Source organism: Pteropus alecto, unplaced genomic scaffold (assembly GCF_000325575.1).
Source record: "Pteropus alecto unplaced genomic scaffold, ASM32557v1 scaffold354, whole genome shotgun sequence".
NCBI classification, from domain to species: Eukaryota; Metazoa; Chordata; class Mammalia; order Chiroptera; family Pteropodidae; genus Pteropus; species Pteropus alecto.
In genome coordinates this window covers 228,778-243,175 of record NW_006435759.1, presented here as the reverse complement: position 1 = coordinate 243,175, position 14,398 = coordinate 228,778, and the positions used below count along the sequence as shown (strand labels likewise).

At 42.7% G+C, this 14,398-nt stretch overlaps 1 protein-coding gene across 3 annotated transcripts in view; it reads right to left on the bottom strand.

Annotated features, from left to right (window-relative positions):
* Nucleotides 1-1,617: 1,617 nt before the first annotated feature.
* The window catches only part of XYLB (xylulokinase), a 42,311-nt gene continuing 29,530 nt past the window's right edge, over nucleotides 1,618-14,398 (bottom strand). For 2 of the 3 annotated variants that reach the window (XM_006910783.3, XM_015588510.2), the window contains 4 exons: nucleotides 10,397-10,455; nucleotides 8,828-8,915; nucleotides 6,313-6,407; nucleotides 1,618-2,023 (listed from right to left, as the gene is read on the bottom strand). In XM_006910783.3, the coding sequence (XP_006910845.1) occupies nucleotides 1,946-2,023; nucleotides 6,313-6,407; nucleotides 8,828-8,915; nucleotides 10,397-10,455 (320 nt within the window). In that variant the 3' untranslated portion in view covers nucleotides 1,618-1,945. Of the gene's footprint in view, nucleotides 2,024-6,312; nucleotides 6,408-6,731; nucleotides 7,146-8,827; nucleotides 8,916-10,396; nucleotides 10,456-14,398 lie in introns of those variants that run through there. The other variant, XM_025046038.1, reaches the window with a different exon arrangement.

The window sequence follows — 14,398 nt, the reverse complement described above, 5'->3', positions numbered from 1 at the left end:
CATAAGCAGTTTGATTTAACTGAAGTCCCAACTTAGGCAAGGGCCTGTGGCAGAAGAAAAATCTGGTGGATTTTGCAGGAGGCAGATCACAGAGGACTTTCTATAGAGGCTTTTGTGATAATTTGAGCAAGGAATAAAGGGGTCTAAAGTAAAACAGGAGGGACTGAGAGAAAGAAACTGCTTTAGGAATAACCAAAATCACTTGGTGACTGATTTGACATGGGAAAGAGGGAGGATATCTGAGTTTTGGGTTTGGGGTCCTGAATGAATGAATGGATGGATGAATGATGGTACCAATTCACTGAAACAGGAACTCTGGAGGGGGGTTGGCGAAGGCAAAGGGAAGATAAGTGGAGACTGAAGATAATGATGGTAGACTCCAAGGAGAGTTCTGGCTGGAAATGTAGATCTTGCTGCTACTGATATATAAGTAGTAACTGAAGCCCAAGAATAGATAAAATCGTTCAACAAGATAGGAAAGAATGGGAAGGAAAGACTGATGAAGACAGAGATTGGGGCCCAGAAATAATTAAGGAGTAGAAAGAGCAGAACTATCAGTGAAGAAGCAAGAATGAATGAGAGATGAGGAAAGCACAGAAAAGTTGGAGACAATGGCTCTCAACAAGAAGACAAGGCTAAGAATAATTAATGTAATGGATGAGAACACACAAAATATGTTAAGTGTATCATATTGAGACTAAAAATAAAAATCTGGTTGCTGTTAGAGAATGCTCGAAAATCAACTCATTATTCTGAAAACTGGTGAATAAAGAGGAAAGAATCTATTTATTCTGCCTCTCCTATGTAAACAAGATTGTTGGATAACTAAACAGGGATGTTTTTCATGTAGAAGAATCCCAGCTTATAAATAAAGAGGGATAACACAATTGTATCCCTGGTAAACTAATGGAGCTAGGCATGAACATCACAGAAAAGAGAGAAAACCAGACGTACGTGCCTCCTGACCAAAAAAGCACAACACGACACCATCTACGAAGCTGTCTTACATAAAAAGGAAAATAATCATATATGCATCTGATCATGCCTCTAGGTGAGTGGTTATCAATAAGGGGCAATTTTGCTCCCTCCCCTCAACTAGGGGATATGTGGCAATGCCCAGAGTCATTTCTGACTGTCACGACTTGGGGAGGGGGTGATACTGGCATCTAATGGGTGGCCCTACACAACAAAAAAGTATCTAGGCCAAAATGTCAATAGTGCTGAGGTTGAGAAACCCTGTATTAGATCCAAATACCAATTTATAGGAAATATAGAAGATACAGAACATGTTAAATGACACCTCAGGGATTGAATCAACAAAACCCAGAGTTTGGGAAATTGTCCTGGATAAATGACTCAATGTTTTTAGCAAGTGAAGTGAAAGGAGAGGGAGGCTGGGGGGGCGGAGGGGGGCGGTAGGGCTGAGGAAGTCAGAGTTGGGGGAAAGGATGGACAGTGGGGTCCAGGTATGGGGTGGGGTGGCTGTGGGTTAGGGCTTGGGAAGGAGTAGCCAGAGTCAAGGCTGGAGAAGGGAATAGGCTGGGGACAGAGGAAGGGGGATGGCTTTGTCTCCCCCATTCTGCTGATGTAAGTCCCTGTATTAGCTTTACTTCTTCCTTTGAAAAGGAAAAAATCATAATTTTTATTGGTGATATCTAGATTCAGTATTAGCCTATCTTTTGGAATAAAGATAGGAAAAGAAAGATGCTTTCCTGCCCCGGGCACAAGGGCACAGGGACACAAGCAGCCCATTTATATTCAGAAAGATATACTAAGGCAGGCTTCAAGATGGTCCCTGGCAGGACTGGAGCACAGCCGGAGTCAGGTGGCAGGCAGAGCCACTGTAAAAGGGAAGAGGATCCCCGCTGTCCAGGGCCACGTCCCCAAGTGAGATCAGCAGAGTCTGGGCAGGCAGGGTCAACAGGGGCTCCAGGGCCTGCAGAATTCACTCCAGAAGCCCCTGAGTCTGGGACACGATTCTCTGCTCAAGCTGGGCATACCTTGGGAGGAGGGCAGCATAGACCTGGAAGGGCGAAAAGAGCAGTTTAGAATGGAGAGGGGGAGGTGCCTCTTCCATCTCTTTGCAACTTGCAATTTAAAAATTGTTACATCCCATTTATCTACAATTTAATTTCTTCTTTTTTTTTTTTTGCTAGGCAAAAGAAGTGTCAACTCACATACACAAAAGAAATGCTAGTAGTTCTCAATCCGACCGATAAAGATTATTTAAAAATAAAAATTATGACAAGAAGCCAATTTTTGTTTTCAAATCTACAAAATTAAAAACTCTGGTGGAAAAAAAAAAAAAAAAACTCTGGTGGAGGTACCTGGAAATGGTTCTCATTGCACAGCCGGTGGAAGTTGGTGGTGTAACTCTTGTGAAAATCAAATGGACTTTATTTACATCTGTATCAAGGAGCTTGAAATAGCCTTTGACCCAGTTACTCTACTTCTGCAAAACTCTTCTAAGGAACTAATCCTAAACGGAGGGTGCCAGGCCCACGAAGTATCTTCTTAGACACCACGAAACATTCAAACTCATAAGACAACGAGGGGCCCCACCTTGTCTCCCAAGAGGATACACTGGAGGAACATACCTGTTGGCACAGTGGCTGCAGGTGCTCTTCAACAGGAGACCACACAGTGGGCCACAGAGCAGTTTGCACAGGTGTCCAGAAAAGGGTTTCTTAGCCTTCCTGCCTTCTCCCCTCTCTGCTCCTCCTGCCCCCAGGTTATAGCTCAGGTGCAAGGAGATGATATCCACACAGAACAGGTACAAGAACCACCCTGGCTTTGAAACCTCATGTCCCACAGGACTATCTCTTGTAACAACTCTATAGGCAAGAGACATGCCCATGAGAAGTCACTGCACTCAGGGAAGCTCTAAGTATGACTTCCCACAGGAATTTATGGTCCCCTCACGGTCAGCTGCAGTTTCCCAATTAAAGGCCACGTTTACATAAGCGATGTTGCCTAGTAACGTTGTTGACATCCCGTTTTATTAAGTCTCACAAGAAACAGAGCTAGAAAGTTAACAGAATAGGAAAAGATTCTGTTAACCCTTTGTTTACACAGGGTTAATAATAATAATTGAAAAACTAGAAGTAACAAAGAAAAAAAAGAAAAAAACTAGAAGCAATTACTCTAAGACATGGAAAATGCTCAAGTAAATAATGGTTCACTAGACGGATAGAATATTATGCGGTCATTAAAAATGTGTATGTCAAAAAAAGTGGACAATTTGGTGACGGACAGAGGGGAGGGTTTTGGGGGGCTGGAGAATGGGGCAAAGGGTTGAAGAAGTACAAATTAGTAGTTGATAGTTGGTCATAGGGATGGGGAGCACGGCAGGGGGAATGCAGTTAGCATTAATACGTTGGCTAGGTGGAGGGCCAGGGGAGGGAGGGGGCCATTGGGGGGATCGTTTCAGAACTATATAGATGTCTAACCAATGTACTGTATACTTGAAACTAATTTAAATAAATAAGTTTAAAAAAACATAATAATGTGTATGTGCATTTTAAAGAATGTAAATACTTAAGATGTAACACAGAATTTTAAAAGAGGTGGGCTACAAAACTATATATATAGTATGCTATGTAATAAACCAAAACCAAAAATAACGAGGGGAAAAAGGACTACTAAGAAACACAACCCTACATTCTTACCCTTCATTCTTTTTTTAAAAAATCCTATTCCTTCTTATTTGGCTTAATTCGCTCCAAAGTCAAGTATTTTAGTAACTGATCATGCAACTAGGGCCTACTCTTGGTGTAGCTACAGCAGCTCTATCTGTGAGCATAAAGGGGGCTTTGATTTCCTCTCCAAGGAGGAAACTACAATATGCAGCAGAGCAGAGAGAAAACACTTTCAATGTTGAGTTTCCATTTGAGCACAGCACTGCTGTAGGTGCCGTGGAGAGAAAGGAGGATGCCACCGGCTCTCGAAAAATTTACAATCCAGCTTTCAAATAGGTCACTTATGCCAACAATCATATACTTGCCACTGCTTGCAACCTGGTGCTGAGAACGATTCCGAGGTTACACTTGGGTTTAATGGTAGATTGGTACGAGATATTAGTGACTGGCCATGGGCAAGCCAGGGACAGTGGCGGTACACACACTAAGTATTTGCTACCTGTAATGAAGCAGACACAGCTGTTTGTTTCCCTAAAGCTTTCCTGAACTACCTTCTTCCTTCCTGGCCTTCTTCCAGAGAAGATGAAAGAGCAAGATCCTGCCCCAGCCTTTCGTACAACCAAGGCTGACCATATTAAGTGGTAGTCTGTTGGGGGAATTGAAGGAAATAGACTGTGATGTTTCTCCCTGATAAGCAAGACATGAGTGAGGAGAGACTCCCTGCCCCATGCCATGCTTTGATTCCTGCCTATGAATACAGTTGTGGAGGGGGCATGATGTTTGGAGCAGCCACAGACATCCTGTGCCCATCTGGAGCCTGTCTAGAGCTGCACTATCCATTATGGTAGCCATAGGTGCCTTTAAGTACAGCATAACCAGTGTTCTAAGTACACACCAGATTTCAAAAGCTTCAGATGCCCAAAAAATTTAAAAAGTAAAATGTCACATTAGCAATTTTTCTTACTGATTACATGTTGAAATGACAATATTTTGGATATACTGGATTACATAAAATATGTTATTCGAAGTAGTCACTTATTTCTTTTTACTTTTTTAAAAAATGAAAGAAACTACTAGGAAATTTGAAATGAGATATGTGGCTCTCATGATGTTCCCACTGTCCGTGGCTGATCTGGAGAACTTCAGAGAGCATGACCTGGAGGCCTGACACTGTTGAACCAACAGTGGCGACTACCTTCAGACCTCCCATTATATAATAAAGCCATTATAGTCCAGGGTTCTTTTAAAACCTCACAACTGGGAAGTTAAAAGTAAGCAGAAGAGATGTCCCCACTTCACAGATGAAGAACCAAAGGTTCAGAGATGAGGAGTGCTGCTCAAGGTCACGTGAAGGTTAGATAGTGAGGGAGAGGCAAAGTAAGTTCAGAAACCAAAGGCCCTTTATCTCAATGCAGGATCTTTCTACTGCACTGAGCTGTCTCTTAAACATAAGGATACATGACAAAATAATAGAAACTCGGGCACACCTATGTGTGGGGGTTATCTAGTCACCTGGAAAGCATGAACTTCTGCTTCTAAGATATGCTGGGAACAATTCTCCATGGTGTTTCTACATGTTTTGTGACAGCTTTTGTTCCAGATTACCTTTTCAAGGGTGTTTGTATTAACAGCCTTAGAAGATAGAGAGTGCCTCCTCTGGGGGCAAGGGTTGGGCAGGTTTGCTTGCAGGTCCTTTATATGGTTGGGGGTTTCTAAGCTCAAGGTCTCTCTGTTGTGACACAGACATAGTGTGTACGCAGTACCCACTTGGCCCCGCTCCACATCACCCCATGGCATGTCAGAGCCGAGGAAATAAATCTGAGGCAAGCATGAAGCACACGCTGCCTCCTGGACCATGAAAGCGCTGTCTGTGCCACCCCTGCTCCTGGGCTACCAAGAACCTTCTGCAGCAGAAACAGTGGTGTGGCAGATGCTGTGGCATGCCACCCACATCGCCCTTTGAGAATGGAGAACTTATCCTCCCAGCCCTCAGCTGACAACCACTTTGGGAGCTGCCTCGGCTATAGAGAGCTTACCCCATCTTGGGGTGCCTTGCAGCCTGCATGCAACAACTGACTGACATGGGGCCCGCATCCCAACTCGGTACAACTCTGAAGGGTCATCCCAGCTTCAGAATTCCCTATAGGACTGGCCGAGGGCTCCATTGAGACTACACTGCAGCTCACCTCCTCCTTCTGCCCAGCCCGGTGACCTCCTTTACCCTCCCATAGACGTAGATCCCATGAGCACCCCCTCATAAATCTCCTGCATCCTAATTGACATCTCCAAGTCCACTTTCCCAATCAGTAACAATTAGGGGCTGCCTTCACAGGGATTTCCTGGCCCAATGGACTGCACAGCTGTCTTGGACCCAGACTTTGGATTTGAGTGCTAGAAACCCAGCATGCCTTGTGCTTAAGTGACCATTTTTCAGTGGCTTTTGTTACCCGGTGAAATGGAAAAGACCACTCTGAGACATACGGAGCAATGAAGACATGCCTAGCAAAACACCCAACCCCTGGGGCTGTAGAATCAGCAGTTTATCTGTGAATCTCAGTTGGCTTCTTTTCCCCTTTAGTTGAGCACGTCGACTTTAATAAAGGTGCCAAAGAAAAACTTACTTACCTTTTGGAAAAAATGCAAATGCTCTGACCAAATTCTGATGGTCTCTTACCTGAGAAGCTCCTGGGGTTGGAGTAGCAGCTAATCTGGGTTTGGGGGCTAACTTCACGACCTCTTGGAAGGGCACGCCTGCCCCGGCCGCAAGGCCTAGAAGGGAAATCTCATTTTATAGCAGTGCATGTCGCAAATGAGGACATTAACCGGAAATGGCGTTTCATCTCCGGGGTGATAAAATGTTCTGAAACTAGATTATCGTGATGGTCGCGCGACTCAGTGAATTTACTAAGAATCGCTAAATTGCATGCTTAAAATTGGGCGATTTTTATGTCATATGAATTATGCCTCAATAAAACCATTAAAAAAAGAGAGAGAAAAGAAAGAATTCACGTTCAGGACTCTTAAACAGGGCCTAGTTTGTCTTGCTCACCGAAAGCGCCTGTCATGGAACTGGCGGCTGCCCCCTGACATCCGACAGAAAGAGAAGGTCCACCTGCCTCTCTTTGCTCACTTTGCTCCCTTTTCCCACCCCAGGCATCTTTCAATTCCTCCTGCCTCAGGGCCTTTTCATTGTCCTCTCATTGTTCTTCTCTTCCCTTTCCACATACCTCTTCTCTTCTCTTCAGATAAGCTGCAGCTAAGAACATCAGTGGTTAGGGATGCTCCCTAATCTTCCACCCCGTCTCCCACCACCAAACACCATCCGCTTTCCTCAGAGCCCTTCTCACAATTTCTGGCCACAGGTCTGTTGAAGGTTCCAGCCTTGCTGAACCAGCTCTTCGAGGCCAGGGACTAGGTCTGGGTCTCCGCTAGAGCCCTGATGTCCAGCACACAGCCAGCATACAGAAAGCACCCAATAAATATTCACCAAGCAAATGAGTGGCAAGGCTGGAAAAGAGGGAAGGCTGCCATAGGTGGGCAAGAAACAGTGAGCAATTTCTAGGCGATTTAAGGAGTAGTATCAGATCGACAGGAAAATGCACTACCAAGAGTGAAGGGGGGCCCGCTGAAGAGATGAGACCGAGACTTCTAACCAAATGCTGGAATGTTCCAGCTCAGAGTTGTACGGATGAGAAAATGGGATGAGTGGTGGGGTGGCCAGCAGAAATTAATCAAGAGACTACGGTCCCTCTCCACTCATTCACAGACTGGCTGTGTGTGAGAGTCATCCCTGGACCCAGCTGGGGAGAACGGTGACTGATAGATCTCGGGCAGGAACCGGTGTGCTAGGACTTAGCTCAGGCTCTGGTTTTGGGGGACAGAGTAGGGCAGTACCCCAGATAACCTGTGGCAACTAAATAGGCACAGAAAAGGAAAAATGTGAAAGAAAAGCAGTGGAGCGTAGCAGTGAGAGCCTAAAGGGTCGTCCCGTTCCTGCTTCAGCAGAAGGAAGAGTGAGAAGCGGACCTCAGGCTTTTCACAGGCAACAGTGAAGGCCGGAAGATTATGGAAGTGTCTTCAAAGTTCTGAGGAAAAGTATTTTGAACTTAAGAGTCCTCTGCTCAGCCAAGGTAACACTCTTCGTTCGGGAGGACAAAACAAAGCCCTTGCTGGACACGTAAAGTCTCAGGAAATTATCGCCTACTGAATTCCCTCTTAAACATGTATTTAGGTTGTATATTCCAACAAAACTAGCGCTGAACGAAGAAAGAGAAAGAAACTGAAAGGAGTTAGAAAAATTAAAAAGAAAGAAAACTCATAAGTGCAAGTAAAATCCAATATGAGGTAAAGCTTAATTAAAAACGTAACAATATGGAAATAAATTGCCACCCAATGATCTTGGTATAGGAGATAACATTAGATGGGGTGAGGTGAATAGTGTATGAAAGAAGAATAAAAAAGAGGTTAATTATTAAGAGAAGGATATGGCCCATGATTGTCTCAATGTTGATAGAGAAATATGTTTAATAGGTGTGTTAAAAAGTTAACCATTAACGTGTGAAGAATGAAACCTTTAGAGGAAAAAGGCAAAGCCCTTGGGGTGCATGAGTGGCCCGGAGGAGCAGCCTGAGCAAACTGACCAAATGGGAGGAAGAATAGCCCTGTGAGCACGTGCTGCTCCTGCCAGAACTTGCCTGGATGAGAGAGAAGCCGTCACTATTTGGAGTTTTAGCCAGGCCTCCTTCAGAGCAATGGGGCCTGCGGAGCTGTCCAGGGTCCTGAACTTCTGGGCTCTGCAGCATTCACCTTTGTCTCAACTTTCTGCTCTTTACTGAAAAGATGGCTCTGGACTTTATCCATCTCTCTTGCCCACCAGTTGTCCAGACCCAAGTCTGCATGCCTTCAGCATGCCCTATGTCCTTTCCCAATGTCCCTGTGCTGAGTCTGCCTCTGACCAGGCCTCATTCAATTAGGATCGTACCTCTTTCCCCACTTTAAGTAGAGAATAAAGGAACAGTGCATTTGGGGTGGTTCTTGTGTGCTGAGAGGGAGAAAAACGAAGCTACAGCCCTCAAGACTCCAGTGTTCCTGAAAACTGGTAACATCCTAATCTCCTCTTTCCATAATCCTCAGCCCAGCCAGTGCCCCAATCTCTTCCAGAGGCACCTGTCACCCATCCATCGACCTACCATGGAAAGCTTGGTAAGCAGAGCCCACGCAGGCTGAGTTGGCAGTGTCTATGACATACACCGGAGCACAAAACACATCCGCAAGCACCTGGAAAACAACAGAGGTTCACTGTGGGGAGTGGTTTGTCAGAGGACACACGGACATTTGGACAAGCATTTTCCAGGCTCTCTCTCCTCATAACTCTTCCAATGCCTTTCATTCCACCTCTACTGCCTTAAAGGATGTACACTTGGCCATGCTGCCCTGGTGATAACAGGGTCAGGATGACCTGAGGGAAGACTCTAGTGGAGAGCCACAGCTTTCCAGGTTGTCCCTGTACTGTTTAACCATTTCATCAAAGACAAGGAGGACGATGCAAGAAGTATGCTTAGCAAACAGTCAAGGTGGAGACTGCTGGGTATCAGATTAATGTTAACAATCCTGAACAAACTCAACTAACAAAGGCATGTTTTACAGGGATAAAGATAAAACTTTCCATTTAGGTCCCAAAAATAAATTGCATAAATTTAGAGTGGAGGATGTTTACTAAGAGGAGCTCATGTGACAAATACTTAGGGGAAAGGGGTTTTAGTTGACCAGAAATATTGTAGCAGATGCTGTTGATGCCCCATCTGGATCCCCTGATGGGACCAGTGTGCACCCCTTTCCAGATGCTCTGAGTTTTGGCCACTAATGGCTCACAGTTGCCCCTCCTCAAAAGAACTGCTCTCAGTTGAACAGAGCTGCCTCTCACAAGGTTATTTTCACCTCTCCCCAGGGCAACAAGTTAGACCCCCTACCACAAGGTGGAACCAAGCTTGTGGAATATTTCATGTTCCAGATCTCCCCATGGGATGAAGCTGAAACCGACTGCAGCCAAAACCACATCCTTGCTTGTCTTTCTCCCCATGCCCTGCTGCATCCTTCACTCCCTTTCTCCCTGAAAAACTCTCTCAACAAATCCTTTATATTTTTAAAAATTTCAGACTCTGCTTCTAGAGAATCTTACCTAAGACAGGTATTTTATAAGTCAAGAGTTGATGCAGTTATTCAAACAGCTAAGGCAGTCTACATCCAAAAATACTCAGTGTCCCAATAAGACCCCGACAGCCCCAAGATGTAATAGTCTGATTGTTAGACATTTGCAGGTTGAGTCCACTTTTGGTCATATATTTCTAACATAATGAAGGACCAGAAAGACAGTGACAAAGCATTACAAGAGAAATGGCTGGGGAAATCAGAGGTCATTAAATTGAAAGGGAGAAACTTTTAGGAAGACAAGAACAGTGGCGTTTGATGTCAGAAGGTTTGCCATGTGGGACAGGCACTTTCTGTGTGACTCCAGAGGCCCGTGCTGGTATCAGAGAGTGGAGTTATAAGGGCAGTGGATTTCATCTGTGTATAAGACAGAACCTGCTCTCAACGTGAACTGTTAAACAACAGAGTTGGCTTCCTGGTAGAGGACAAGCTGTAAGCTCCCCATCCCTGCAGTACTGGGAAAAAAGGCAGTCCTTATTGTCAAATGTCTGACTCTGAGAAGTAACAGGTATAGAAGAGGTCCCAGTGCAGGGCCTGCTACCAGCACTTACCTGTAAGATGTCTCTGTTGTGAGACGCCCCTCCAGTGGCCAAAATCTTTGTCTTGGGCACTGCAAGGAAAAAGAAAAAAACAAATGGCTGTGACAATTCCCTCAAGGCAGAAAAGGCTGTTTTCCAGAGTTCTTCAGCCACAAAGGGCTTGTGTTGGGCCCATGCCTCTTACTTATCACATAGGACTGGGAGAGAGATCCAAAGTGACTCTGTCTCTGCAGTCTTGTCACATATAATTTGCTTGTGAGGCTGCTGTTCCACCCACTTCTTACTGTCTTCGTTTTTTTTAAATCATTAAAAGACAAGATCTCTCTACAATCCAGGAATAGAAGGGAACTTACTTAATTTGATAAAAGCCATATATCCAAGATTTACAACAAACATCATTTTTAACAGAAACATTTAGAACCATTCTCTTTAAGACTAGCCAGATGACCCCACCTCCTAATATTCATACTGTCATGTAGTCCCCTATCACATTCAGTAGGGCCGACTTATGTGACCAATAGGATATTGTGTAAATGATGGAGTGTGAATTCCAAGACTAGGTTATAAAAGACATTGAGGCTTTCGCCTTGCTCTGTTGTTGATCACCCTGCCTTGGATCACTCTCTTTGTGGGCAGCTAACTGCCATGTCTTGAAGACATTCAAGCTACGGAGAAGCCTACATGGAGAGGCTCTGAGGCCTCCTACAAACAGCCATGTGAACTGGTCACCTCTGAAGCAGATCCTACAGCTTTAGTCAAGCCTTCAGATGACTGCAGCCCCAGATGACATACTGACCTCAACTTCAGCAGAGATCTCAGTCAAAACCACCAAGCTATGCTAATCCTGAATTCTTGACCTACAGAGACTGTGTAAGACAATAAATGTGCACTGTTGTTTTAAGACTACATTTTGAAGTAATTTGTTACAGAGCAATAGATAACTAATACTAGGAACAAAACAAAGATTCACACCACCCAATACACTGTTACATAGTATTAGTTACACTAGTCAGTGCTGTAAGACAAGAAAAATAAATAAAATGTATAAGGATTTAAAAAAAGATAAAACTATCATAATTTACAGTCAATAAGCCATTTAGAAAAAATAAAAATAGGCAAACTAATAGAAGTTTAACAAGGTTGTCAGATACAAAATCAACTTACAAGAATCAATGGCATTCCTAGCAAAATTCAACTAGCAAATGTGATAGAAAATAAATTACCATTCACAATGGCAACCAGAAATGTAATGTAGCCAGGAAATACCTTAGCAAAGAATTCAAAGGTCTCCATGAAGAAAAAATTCAAACTGTTATTAAAGTAGAAAAAAGAATATCTAAATAAATTTAAAAATTAAATATCCCAGGCTCTTAGATGGGTTTGAATTAACATTATAAAAGTATCAATCTTTTTCAAATTAATTCACAAATACAATGCAATCTAAAGAAAAATTCAAACTGGGTTATTTTTAAAGGATATGAACCAAATATATTACAAAATATTTATGAAAAAATAAAGATCCATAAATAGCCAAGACAATATCTAATATTGCTATATTAGATATTAAGACATTGTTATAACTGGATCATGTGCCCCTAGAATTCATATGTTGAAGTCCTAACTTGTGGTGCCTGAGAATGAGACTGTATTTGGAGATAGAGACAGACCTCTTTGAACAGGTAATTAACTTGAAATGAGGTCACTAGGGTGGGATCTAATCCAATATAGTTGGTGTTCCTGTAAGAAGAATAAATTAGGACACACAGAGGGAAGATGGTGAGTAAACAGAGATAATTTCTGTTGTTTAATCCATTCACTCTGTGGTACTTTGTTATGCAGCCCAGCTACCAAAACAGACTACACTACAAAGCTGTAATTATACAGTTTGCTCCAAGAACAGAACAATAAACCAATGGAACGGAAAAGGTGTATAGAGAGAGACCCGGGTATATACAGGAACCTGATAAATAATAAACAGGGGAAATAGAGCTGGATAATAATGTGGAAAAAATTAAACTGGATCCCAGTTTACACCATTCACAAAGGTGGATTCCAGATGGATCAAAGTCCTAAATGAAGAAGTTACACTAAGAATAGAAAATGCAGAAATATTCCTGTGATGCTGGAACAGGGGACAACCTCTTAAACAAGATCTCAAAAGCATAAAAGTTAAGATGAAAAAATTAGTGGATTTAATCGAAAAAAAATTTTGTTCACTTGTTTATACTATAAGTAAGGACAAAAGAGGATGCTTGTCATACAGAAAACTGACAAGGATCTAATATCTGAAGTATAAATAAACTCTTGAAAATCAATAAGAAAAAGAGAGGAAATCCAATATGAGGAAATGGGAAAGGATATAAATAGCTAATTCACAGGGGGAAAAAAAACAAAGCTACAAAGAGCTATTCAAACTCATTATTAATGAAAGAAACACAAATTAAACCAACATTGAGAGACCCCCCAGTTTAAACCCATCAGACTAGCAAAAGACTCCAAGGTGCTTAATGATGAGTGCTGGTGAAGATGTAGGCACCCTCATGCATTGCTGCTGAGAGGAAATCACTGACTCTGAACTGCAAGACTCTCAGCCTCTTCTGTCCACCCTCTAACGTTGAGCAGCAGCATTGTATTTGTGAATTTGACCTCAAGCCAAAGAACTGTGCTCCAGCAAAAGCAAGTTTCTACCAGGGGAAGATGCCTGGAGGGACTGGGAGAGAAGAGGAACTTGAAGTAATACTGAAATAATCGCCATGGCAGACATGGAAAGAGATAGACACGGAGGGCAGTTCCACCCATCAGAGAAATAAGCTGGATTCATCTTCCAACCAGGATAAAACTCTGCCAGTTCTGGCATTTGGAGAGACTTTATAGGGAGGACTGCAGCTTAAAAGCTTATACAGTGCTCACAGGCCTCAAGTTAAATCTCCTGCTGTCACCCCATCTATGTCATCTCTCCAGGCAGCCCCCTGATAGGGCAGATGCAGGGAGGGTCATAGGGAGAAAGGACCTTGCACTTGAAAAGGAAACATAGGTTTGCTGTCTACACTAAAAGACCCAGTTATTCATTCAGTACTATGAACCAACAGTCAATGTAGTTGAGAAAAACCAACAGCATGAAAAAGAAGGATCAATGAGAACTAACAGAATAGCTGAGAAGAAAAAGAATTCAGGGCAAATTTGAAAACAAAAGAGCAAATTTGAAAAATTCTAATATTTATCCTCACATGTACTAAAGGGTAAATAATCCATAAAACAACAATTATGAAAAAGAATGAACCAGGACACATAAAAAAAGAGCTCTAGACATTAAAATATAATGTATGATTATATTTAAAAAAAAAAAACTAAACAGAAAGGCTAAATAGTAGAATAAACATGGCAAAATCTGATTTAATAACCTGAAAGATACAATCTAGGAAATTCTCTACAACTTAAAGTGACAAACAAAGAGACAGAATACATTTAGAAGACGTAGAAATCATTCTCTATCTATTTATTCATTCTACAAAGCTCTAAGGAGCGCCCAACTAATCCTGGATGTAGTTTAAGCACTGATAATAGGTGGTTTACCAAGATGGATGAGATTCCTGCTCTCAGACAAGTTCTAGTTCGGGAGTGACAGACAGTAAACAAGCAGATAAATTAACAAAATAGATGGTGATAACGACAAGTTCTGTGATGAAATAAAGCAAAGAGAAATCAGGAGCACAGGGCCAACATTTGGTTCAACACAGTTCCTCCACCTCGGTACCACTGACATTTCAGGCTGGGTAATTCTTTGTTGTAAAGGGTGGCCCTGTACATTGTAGGATGTTTTAACAGCAACCCTGGCCTCTGCCCATGAGATGCCAGTAGCACTCCCCACTTAAGACAACCAAAACTGTCTCCAGATATCATTAAGCATCCTCTTGGGGGCAAAACTGACCCTGTTGAAAACCACTGATCTAATATGAATTCTAGTAAAAAGAACAGAGAAAGTGGAGAAGAAATAATCAAAGAAATAATATAATA